The sequence below is a fragment of the Rhinopithecus roxellana genome, chromosome 15 (genome assembly GCF_007565055.1).
Source record: "Rhinopithecus roxellana isolate Shanxi Qingling chromosome 15, ASM756505v1, whole genome shotgun sequence".
In the NCBI taxonomy this organism is placed as follows: Eukaryota; Metazoa; Chordata; class Mammalia; order Primates; family Cercopithecidae; genus Rhinopithecus; species Rhinopithecus roxellana.
The window spans coordinates 44,516,413-44,528,414 of record NC_044563.1 but is presented as its reverse complement, the minus strand read 5'-3'; the positions used below and the strand labels follow the sequence as shown (position 1 = coordinate 44,528,414).

General features: G+C 35.9%; 1 protein-coding gene across 4 annotated transcripts in view; it reads left to right on the top strand.

Moving 5' to 3' along the window:
• Positions 1-12,002, top strand: part of TMEM135 (transmembrane protein 135) — a 264,255-nt gene that overhangs the window by 243,075 nt on the left and 9,178 nt on the right. For all 4 annotated transcript variants that reach the window (XM_010356031.2, XM_010356030.2, XM_030918487.1 and 1 more), the window contains 3 exons: positions 468-614; positions 4,117-4,186; positions 8,222-8,389. In XM_010356031.2, coding sequence (XP_010354333.1) covers positions 468-614; positions 4,117-4,186; positions 8,222-8,389 — 385 coding nt within the window. The remainder of the gene's footprint in view (positions 1-467; positions 615-4,116; positions 4,187-8,221; positions 8,390-12,002) is intronic.

Below are 12,002 nucleotides of genomic sequence, written 5' to 3'. Positions count from 1 at the left end.
AAATGACAGGTATAAATGTCAAGTTTTACTGTAAATGAGAATCATTCAATTGTAACTATTAGCCAAATTTAAGAAAAAAATACATAGTTTTTGTGATTTTTTAGTGTTGTGATTTATTAGTATACCCAAGTCTACCTGGTTTTTTGAAAAACTCTAAGGCATATGTTTAAAAAGCGGTGTCCCAAGTTAAAGGGTGCTTCATTAAGTGTTGTGCTGTATTTTACTTGGTCAGTTTGATTTTAAAATACCTGCATTATCAAACAAATGACTATTAATTTTTTTTGAGTATTCAGATTTTAAAAGTCTATTTTTCTTCATAGGATGATTCGATTTTATGTAAATTGTGAAAATACTATCTCAAATGATAAGATATTTGTCTGTGTATTTGTTTATAAACAGTCTTTTATTTTTTTCCTCATTGATTTTTTTTAAGTGGAAAATGCCTCACATTGTGCTCTTTTCTTTAGATTCATTGTAGGAAAGGAAGAAATTCCCACACACTCTTTTTCACCAGAGGCAGCATTTGCAAAAGTGGAACAAAAGAGAGAGCAACACAAGGAAAAACCCAGAAGAATGAATATGATTGGTCTAGTCAGGAAATTTGTGGATTCAATGTGAGCTCTTTATCTTGATATTTTAACCTACTTTGTCACTGTTTCAAATGATATTTGTACCGTGCCATGGTATTTTTGTTTTCTGTTCAGGTAATGATGATCATTTTTCACCAGAAACTGTGCATAGAATTTTATAAAAGACACACAATGGCAAGTGAATATTATTTATTATTTCTGGCAGAACTGTAGACCATCATATGCCTTTAAAATAGGTTTACATAGAATTGGAATACTTTTGTATTTCAAACCAGGCAGAATCACAGGAGGCTATGATAGAGAACTCCAGGAAACTGATTAATATGTGTTGATTTAATGTGCCAAGTGTGGAAAGAAGGAAGCAAAATTCCTGAGAGAGATTCAAGAAGATTAAGGAATAGTAAGGGGCAACCCTTAAGTAAAGGATATTTTGTAAGAGTGAACATTTTTGGGGTTCTCAAACTGAAATGTTTTTATTTGTATATTATAAAAAGAAGTTTTCAGGTTTCATACAAATTTTCATTTATATTTCTAGTATAGATATTTAAGAAAATAAATTTAATAGTTTGAAATTAGATTATCAACCAACAAATAAAATCTTGGTAGTGATATTTTAGAGAGGGTGGAATGAGTAGGCAATAAAGAAAGTTAGGGGATCAACTATAGCAAGGGCTCCTAACCCCTGGGCCATGAACCAGTACTGGTCCGAGGCCTTTTAGGAACCCGGCCACACAGCAGGAGGTGAGCAGCAGGCCAGCGAGCATTACCGTTTGAACTCTGCCTCCTGTCACATCAGCAGTGGCATTAGATTCTCATAGGAGCACAAATCCCATTGTGAACTGCGCGTGTGAGGGATCTAAGTTGTGTGCTTCTTATGAGCATCTAATGCCTGATGATGTGGAGTGGAACAGTTTCATACTAAACCATCCCCCTCTCCCGCCACCCAGTCAGTGGAAAAATTGTCTTCCATGAAACCAGTACCTGATGCCAAAAAAGTTGGGGACCATTGAGTTATAGGAAGCTGAGGTCCCTTAATAAATTAGAAAACCTATGTTTCACTCTTATTTTCCCTCTACCAGCATTGTAACTTTGGACGAGAGATTTAACCATTGTGCATTTCCGTTTTCTTGTCTGTTAACTGGGATTAATAATCTCTATTAAGAGTTGCTGTGAGCATTAAATGAGATAACATCTATGAACTTGCCTGACATAAAATATGAGCACAGGGAGGGTACTCAGATTTTTATTGAATTTAAACGTTTTGTCTTCATCTTAACATACATCTAGAAGATAACAGGAATAATTATGGTAGTTGAATTTATTAAACAAGTTCAAAAATAGTTATGGGTTACCTCAGTGCAGAAAAGGGAGAAAGGATCCTATTAATGGAAATAATTTCAACGGGAATCAGAGGGGAATGCAGAGAATGAATTATATGGGTAAATGATGCCTTGGGCATCAGAACTGATCAGGTCATGACAGAATCTATCGGAGTAGCCTCAGTGGGTCCACTGGTGTGAAAGCAGATGCAGAATAATACAGAAGCAAAGCAAATAATACAGGAGACAGGCAATCCAGGTCCTGGGAAGCCATTTATGAGTGACTAAGAAAGACTAATTGACAGTACAGTTGATATCAGGATTTAACTTCACTAGCAAAGAAAGGTTAGGCCAGGCATGGTGGCTCACACCTGTAAAACTAACACTTTGGGAGACTGAGGTAGGAGAATCACTTGAGGCCAGGAGTTTGAGACCAGCCTAGACAACATAGCAAGACCCTGTCTCTAAAAAAAATTTAAAAATTAGGTAGGCATGGTGGCATGTGCCTGTAGTCCTGGCTACTCAGGAGGCTGAGGTGGGAGGATTGCTTGAGCCTAGGAGTTTAAGGCTGCAGTGATCTATGATCGTTATGATCATGCTACTGTACTCCAGCTTGGGTGACAGAGTGAGACTCCCATCTCTTAAAAAAAAAAAAACACCAAAACCCCAAAAAACAAAGGAAGCTTAACAATTTCAGTGTAGTTCTGGTAGCAGTGGCTGAGAAATGTCTTTGAAGGGGGCACTTAAAAGTGTGAAGAGTGATGGCTTGCATAAGGCAGCCTTTCTCTTATTCACTGCTTTTCAGGCCTCCAACTTTAATCACTCAGCAGCTTCACATGGCCAGATATACCTTAGCATTCTAAAGATATAAGGGCTATGGCCAGTGTGAACTGAACTGTTGCTGTCACCCTTGACTAGGAAAGGCTGTATACTCCAGCTGTAGTGCAGAATTGGATTTCTGTAAAGGTCTTGCTAATCAATTTGCGAATGGGATTGGAGAGGTGCAGAGCCAGAACATTGCTCTACAAGTTATTGTTATAAACAGGAAAACATTCATGTGGTTCAACCACGAAAATAATTAATTAGCTACAGTCTGAAAGAAGTTATAAAGACCGCTTATTTTGGAACATGAACCCTCAAAGAGAGAGGGAGAGTTAGAACCATGTTAGATATTCTACTTACTTTTTTATGCCTAGGGTGAATAAATAGTCTTGGATTCAACATGCTAAATAATTAAAATGAGTGCATTGTGAACAGTAGTCCTCCCAGCAGAAATATTTATTAAACACTAGAGGGTTAAGTGGTTTACAGTTAAATCACAAATTAACTACTTTTTAATTACCACATGATCTCTATTTCTTTATTTATTTCAACTGAATTTTGAATCCTAATACTATATCATGTTTCTTTTCCAGATGTTTTCTCTCAAATCTAATTAAGTATAAATTCCTGTAACCTGAGCACATTCTCATTATGACTTTTGCTCAGGTGTTGACTTCATGGATGATTTATTACCATTATACTCTACAATAAGCAATTTAAAGTTTCCAAAAGACTTGGCAGAGTATATACATAATATATACGTATTTTTTCATATTTAATCACAAATACCTAACGGTGGTTTCTGTAGTCCATATTCAAGTATTTTGACTGCAGTCAGATAGTTTATACAATGTATCAAAAGGTAAGCAGCAAGTAGAAAAAGCAAAAATATCTGTTGTTCTTGCCTCTGTATGTCCTAAAACACCAAAAGTGACACATATTTAGAAGTAGTGAGTGGCACGGTGGCTCATACCTGTAATCCCAGAACTTTGGGAGGCCAAGGTGGGCAGATACCTGAGGTCAGGAGTTCGAGACCAGCCTAACCAACATGGTGAAACCCCATCTCTACTAAAAATACAAAAATTAGCTGGGCGTGGTGGCGGGTACCTGTAATCCCAGCTACTTGGGAGGCTGAGGCAGGAGAATGTCATGAACCTGAGAGGCAGAGGTTGCAGTGAGCTGAGATTGCACCATTGCACTCCAACCTGGGGTACAAGAACGAGACTTTGTCTCAAAAAAGAAAAAAGAAGTGAGTGATGTTTTCTTCTCTTTTTCCTTTGTTTTTCTTGGTTAGAAAGCTTTAAACAGATCCACAAACATATACGAACACATGGATATACACACTTTAATTATAATTAGTTTACTTTTTTTGGGTTCAATTTCAGATGCAAACATGGACCAAGGCATAGATGTTGCAAACATTATGAAGATAATTGCATCTCTTATTGCATTAAAGTAAGTATATGGAAGTATGTACTTTATTAACAATAGGGAATGGGTATAGAAATAACTTACTTATTTAGAAATAATTTAAAAGTAAATGGAAAAGTTGACATTAATAACTGCTATCATTCTTTGAATTTGACTTCAAGAGATGAGAAATTTATGACAATAGCTGATGATTTAGCTTTCAGTATTCACTTACCAGGTCCTTAAATAATTTAAAAATTAGCTTACTTAAAAACTGGCTTACTTAAAACTTACGATATAGAAGATAAGATGGGATAACAACAAGGAAACATAAAGTCATTAAAATTTGTACTTTGTAATGTATCCTCTTTAGAATTACATCCTAGAACAGGACTCCCAGACTGTGCTGTGTGCTAGCTGGATCAGCACTCACACACATACACTGTATGCACTGTACCCAGTCTGGTACAATGGCATTTAATTTTGGACTTGTAAAACTATTACTTTTTTTTTTTTTTTAAGCCATTGAGGTAACTGGAGCATGTCCACAGTTGCTCTACATTAAGAGAGCTAACTATGCCTGGCATAATTTCCTGACTCCCTAGTGGACTTGTGTACTAGCGTGTCTCTCCCTCCTCGCCTGCCGTTGTGTTGTCCCTCCTCCCTTCCCCCATCACCACCACTTCTGGGAAGAAAGTTATTTTCTTTGCAGTCAGCGTGGCACAGGTGGCACCACCTGCTGCAAGTTCTTTAGTTTTTTTTTTTTTTTTTTTTTTTTAAAGACGGAGTCTTGCTCAGCCACCCAGGCTGGAGTAAAGTGGTGCGATCCTGGCTCACTGCAACCACCGTCTCCTGGGTTCAAGCAATTTTCCCATCTCAGCCTCCCGAGTAGCTGGGATGATTACAGGCACCCATCATCATGCCTGGCTGATTTTTGTGTTTTAGTAGAAGCGGGGTTTCACCATTTTAGCCAGGCTGGTCCTGAACTCCTGACCTTAGGTGATCTGCCTGCCTTGACCTCACAACGCTAGGATTACAGGTGTGAGCCACCGCGCCCGGCCAAGTTCCTTAGTTTTGAATGGTGCTCTAACAGTTCCAGTGATGTGGAAAGTTTATGTTCTTCTTGCAATTTTAGTCTCTGCTCAGTTGATGATGAGAAGAGCAGAGTTGTGCAGCACCCAAAAAGACAGCTCCTTTATGGTTACTCTAGAAAGGAGGAACTGTCCCACATTAGTGCTCATGAAGGTAAACATCTGTGACCCAGTGTTGATGGTACCATTTGCCCAGCCCACACTTAGCTTCACAATTCCCCAGAATGACCAAGGATAAAACAGTAGGGTTTTGTTTTGTTTTGTTCCTCAGTTGTGCAATACTTTCTGACACTCTTTCCAAATTTGATTTCCTGCCTCAGTTTAAAGTGGCCAAAAAAAAAAAAAAAAGTAACATTGCTGGCAGTCCAAGTCAGCTGGTACCTGGATTTATTATTCCTTCCAATTAAACATGATTGGAGTTCAAAGGAAAACTTTAGATGGGGATCTAAGAGAAGTATTTGGATTAAATCAGAGGTATTTGAGAAATTTGGAGTGGGGGAGATAATATTAAAAAAAATTGTATGAGAAAGTGAGAATTTCCAAGCAATAAAAAACTAGTGATTCTTTCAAATGTGTACCAGTACTGTAAACTTGGCAATTTATGTATAAATTGGAATACTATATTATATCCATGAATGTAAAACTATTTGGAGACCTGTGAGTAAGGAATTTAAACCATAAACATGGTAGTGAAATTTTTTGACAATGAACCTCATTATTTCAAAAACTTAATTACACCATATGTTAAATCACATCCCTGAGTAAATACTCATATTAATTACATTGTCCTCAACATTCTGTACTCCATTCACACTAACTTTTTCTTGGTTCCTTACACCTACCAGCCTCTTAATTGGCTTTATATTTTCTGTCTGAGCTGTCTGAAATGTTTTTCTCATGCTAACTTCTGCTCTTTTGGTTCTATTTAAATGTCACATCATTTACATGTCTGCCCTTAACATTTAATCTAATATAGATTGCCCTGTTAATGTCTATCCTAGTGTCTTGATTACTTCCTTCATAACATTTATTATAATCTTTTGTATTTGTTTACTCAGTTATTTTCTTTTCCACTAATGAACATGAAAGCTCCACGAAGGCAAGAACTCTGTGTCCTCCTCGTCACTGTTATCCCCAGCATCTAGTGTAATGTTTGGCACATAACAGGCATTCAGCAAGTATTTTCTAAGTACATTAATGGGTGGATGAATAGTTCTCTTGAAAATAGTATAAAAAAAAGAGACCTATGGAAAGGTAACATAGGTAAAGAAATAAGAGATGAATAACCACACTGAAAACACAGAATTAAAACCCCAGCTCCCGAATGGGCGAATCAGTCTCTTAACCTATTTTCACTCTGCACTTCCCTCTGGCCTCTATGTAATGCAACTTTAGTAGGACTCAGGGAGGAATCACAACAGCCTGTATAAAGATACCCTGACTGGGCCGGGCACGGTGGCTCAAGCCTGTAATCCCAGCACTTTGGGAGGCCGAGACGGGCGGATCACGAGGTCAGGAGATCGAGACCATTCTGGCTAACACGGTGAAACCCCGTCTCTATTAAAATACAAAAACTAGCCGGGCGAGGTGGCGGGCGTCTGTAGTCCCAGCTACTCGGGAGGCTGAGGCAGGAGAATGGCGTAAACCCGGGAGGCGGAGCTTGCAGTGAGCTGAGATCCGGCCACTGCACTGCAGTCCGGGCGACAGAGCGAGACTCCGCCTCAAAAAAAAAAAAAAAAAAAAAAAAAAAAGATTGTAATGTAATTATAATTCCTAAATCCTTAGATTATCATTATAAGGTTATCAGTGGCAAGATAGAAGTGTGACCATTTCATTCATTTAACAAATACTAGGCAATTTCAGTTAAGCAGATGCTTGAGAATTCACAGTAATTGATTGGACAATTTGATTTTGTGTTTTAATAAGGTATTAGGTAGTTTCAGGTAAATTAACCAGTGTTTCCTCATAGTAATTAATTTTTTTTCTAGAAAAGAAATCTGTAGTCCAGGAAATACAAACCTGACTTTTGGGCATACACTGCTAAGAGTGTAAATATTTTCCCATTCCAGTCGGAGTTAGAGAGGAGGAGGATGGGACACTGGTATTAACAATGTATTGGTTGAACTGTATAGAAAATACTATTCTTTTTGTTAATGTTTTGTGCTAATTGAAATTTTTCAGTTTAATATTAATTACTTATAGTGTCTCAGACATCTAAAATTCATCTTCATAAATATGGAAATGAAATTGACCAATAATAGTCATCCTCTCCAGATCTCTTTTGCATTATGGACAGTTGAAGGAAATACAGAGAAATGTTAACAGTAAATTTGTAGTAGGTTTGCTTTTTCAAGTTTAATTTAATATACCTTAAAGCTACTACTCACTAGAGATGTTTTAGCCCGACATAGTGGAGCACAGGAATGAAAACCTAGATATAATTATGCACTCCCTGCCCCTTGGAAGTTCTTCTTACCTGACCATTTTAAAAGTTAGCACAAAAAGTCTTAACAAATAATGAAAATATTTTTCTATGAAAATAATCCCTACTCGTGCTAATCATTAAGAGTAGTTTTCTGTTAACATTTTTCAAGAGCATTTGGTTTTATTAAGTAGTTTTTGGAATTTTAGTGCTTTTGTATGTAAAACTCATTTGTGGTTTCGGAATTTAAAATCCTGATTATTGTCAACAAAATGTCAAGAAATGGAATTCTCGTGCATAGGCAAGCTTGGCCAGTGCTTGTGAGACTTTTTAAGTCTTTGTAAATCAAAGAAAGTAAACTCATTCTAAGACTTCACTCTTATTTTTAAGGTAATTGTTTTAAAATTATTGTTTGAGGTTTTAAGGCTTTATTTTGAAAGTTGCTGTGCTATAAACTTAGATTAAATTTGTTTTGTCTTGTTTCTATTTGGAGATGGTAAAATTTATATTCTATGAAAAACTTCAAAATTTGTTTGTAAATCAGATTTTCCTCCAAATTTCCTCTAGGGTTTCATCAGAATGTTTAGCGTGGGGTACTTGATCCAGTGCTGCCTCCGAATCCCCTCTGCATTTAGGCATCTATTTACACAGCCATCTCGGCTACTTTCTCTCTTCTACAATAAAGAAAACTTCCAGCTTGGAGCTTTTCTTGGCTCTTTTGTTAGTATATACAAGGTAAGGCTTTTAGAAGAGGAAAGAAAAATGGGAAATAAATAACATTGCTATTGTTAGAATGAGAGATGGCCTTAGTTCACTTATTTTTTTAATGCTTCTTTCTGGAATATTCATAGATATCTTGAACATAACCAAATCTATACAATGTGTTGGGAAATGAGGGTGCAGAAATTTCTTCTTTTAAAATATTATTTAATATGCTTGAATGTGTAGACATGTTTGCATTTAGATATGGTATTAAACATTGTCAGACTCATTTTCTTTTTCAGTACATAGACACTCAGAAAATATGAATTTTTTGGATATTTCTAGCATCAAAAATGATATTAATATGCCTGGTTTGTTTTTTAAATCATATTTACTGCCTGGTTATTAGTTTAAATGTATTTCAGATCTTTCTAGCTGAAATAAACACTTGATAGAATCGGTGAGAATTTTCTGTTGTAACTTATATAAGCAATGACTTATATTCCTTCTTCCACCCACTCCCAGTTGCTACTACACAGTCTCAAATAACCAGAGTTCACAGTCTTCCACCCCATTCTGTATGTTCCTATAAAAGTGCCCACACCTAAACATATATGTGGAGATCATTCTTAACCTAGTACTCTGCAACTTTAAGTGATGGCCTTTTGCATAATGGAGTCACTAGTGTGTAAATCGTATTTTATTAAACACTTAAAAGATTCTTAATCTGAATATAGTCTCTAAATGGTAAAATGTGTTAATTAATGTTGACCTAACACATGGACATAAAGATAACAACAGAAGTCACTGGGGGCTTCTAGAGGAGGGAGGGAGGGAGGGAGCAGGGCAAGGATTGGAAAACTAGTGCCTGGGTATCAGGATCAATCATACCCCAAACCTCAGCACCACACCTTATACCCCATAACAAACCTGCACATGTATCCCCCAAGTCTAAAAAAAAAAAAAAGTTGCAATTAAAAAACAAAAAAGAGATTAGAACACGTACACACACAGAGGAATGACCACACGAGGACACAGGGAGAAGGTGGCCATCTGCTAGCCATGAAGAGAGGCCTCAGGAGGAGCAAACCTTGAGCATACCTTGATCTTTGAACTCCCAGCCTGTATGACTGTGAAAAAAATTGATTTGTTGTTTTTTTGGTTTTTTTTTGTTAATCTACAATCACAAATTGCTCACTTTTGCCGTAATTTTACTCTATAAAAGATATGTGTGGCCGGGCGCAGTGGCTCACACCTGTAATCCCAGCACTTTGGGAGGCCAAGGTGGGCGGATCATGAGGTCAGGAGATCGAGACCATTCTGGCTAACACGGTGAAACCCCGTCTGTAATAAAAATACAAAAAAAATTAGCCGGGTGTGGTGGTGGGCACCTGTAGTCCCAGCTGCTGGGGAGGTCGAGGCAGGAGAATGGCGTGAACCCGGGAGGTGGAGCTTGCAGTAAGCCAAGATCGTGCCACTGCACTCCAGCCTGGGTGACAGAGCGAGACTCTGTCTCAAAAAAAAAAAAAAAAAAAAAAAAAAAAGATATATGTTTGAGCACAGGGATTGTGGCTCATTTTGCAGGAACATGCAGCAGACATTCCAATATATCTGACTAATGAATTAAGGACATTAAAGGAGTGTACATTTTCATAGATCGGATTTGTCTACCTTGCCTCTGTCCCCCCCCCCAAAAAAAATACATATTTTATTCATATTTTATTTCTTTGAATAAGCTTTAATGTATATTTTAATAAATATATTGAAAAAGATATATATTCTGTGGGTATATGTGTATATATATACACATTCACATATACACACTTTTTGTTGTTAAACTCAAATAAAATTAATGATGGGAAAACTGAATTCTAGAATTATTTAGGGTAAGTAACATGGTCAGTGTCATTTTCTGTAAAAATTTATACATACAAGATAGGTATGGATAAAATATTTTGAAAAGGAAAGGAGGAATAATAAACCATAGATAATGAATCACTTGTTATGAAATATTACTAATGTTAAAAACATTTTCAGTATGGTTTGACTAGGAAGCATTACTAATGTATTTGAATATACAAGAGTTAAGGACAGATTATTGATAATTGCATGTTTATATTCACATTAAAAAAAATTTCTCATGTTACAGCATTTGTATTTATTCTTAACATAAACTCTTAACTGTTGACATGTGGATTATCTCCAACATTTTTAGCCCCAGGTTGGTTATTCCCTACCATCTAGCATATCTCAGAGTGTGTTTTGTTTGGCTTTTTAATTTTTCATTTCTGTTACTATTTATTTACTTAGGTAATACGAACAAATGGTATTAAACTAACAAAAATACAACTGGGTCAGAAAATTTCAGAAAATATTCATGTGGTGTGTTCAAAAACTGTATGTGATTTTTCAAAAACAAATTGCCCATGCTATAGTATCTTTGTAAGAATGTTAAGAGAAGGGCAGGCAAATAAACCTTGTTTTTTCTGTTTCTTGGTGAACTGACCCTTTTAAAAAAATTTGGTAAGGTTCTTCTTTATCTCTGGTAATATTCATTGTTTTATAGTCTACATTTAATATTAATATAACTACTTCAACTTTTTAAAATTATCGTTTGATGTAATAATGTTTCCATTCTTTCACTTTAATTTTTCTGTCTTCATTTGAAAAACTGGTTTCTTTTAGGCTGCAGAGAGTTGGCCCTTTCTTATAGAATCTGATCATCTCTATCTTCTAATTGGCATGTTTGTACTGTTTACATATAATGTATTATATGTAAAGATATATAGTTTATGATATGATTGAGTTTAAACCTACTTTCATGTTGTTTTGTGTTGGTTCCTTTTTTTTTCTTCTTTTTTTTTTTTTCTTTTTTGGCCTTCTGGATTGATTGTGTATTTTACTATGGCTCTATTCTATCTTCATGATTGCGTTATTATTTGTGCTTGCTTTCATTTAGTGGCTGCCTTAACATTTTATAATACACATTTTTAATGTATCAGCCAATCTTCAAGTAATGTTATACTACTTCACATACAGTGGCAGACCTTACAACACTGTACTTTGAATGTCTCCTTCCCATCCTTTGTTATAGAATTTAACATATCTCATTTATTTTTATATGTGTTATACACTCCACAATATATTGTTACTATTTTTGTTTTAGATCAGGGGTCAGCACACTTTTTCTGTGAAGAGCCAGATCATGACTCTTTTAGGCTTTGTGACCATATGGTCTCTGTCATAACTACCCACCTCTGCTGTTACAGTGTGAAAGCAGCTATAGACAATATATGAATGAATGAGTGTGGCTGTGTTTCAGTAAAACTTTATCACACTATAATTAGAACTTCGTATAATTTTCACGTTGTAAAATGTTGTCATTCTTTTGATTTATTTTTCATTTATTTAGGACTGTAAAAATGATTATTAGCTCCTGAGCCATATAAAAACAAGTGGCAGGCCAGATTTGGCTAGTGAGCCATAGTTTGCTGACCCCTATTTTAGATAGTTAATTAACTTTTCATGCAAGTAAATATAAGAAAAATATGTCTTCTAAATTTACCTTCACTTTTCTATTTCCAGAACTCTGCATTTCTTTTCATAGTTCTAAATTTTTGTCTTGTGTCATATTCCTTCTATCTTT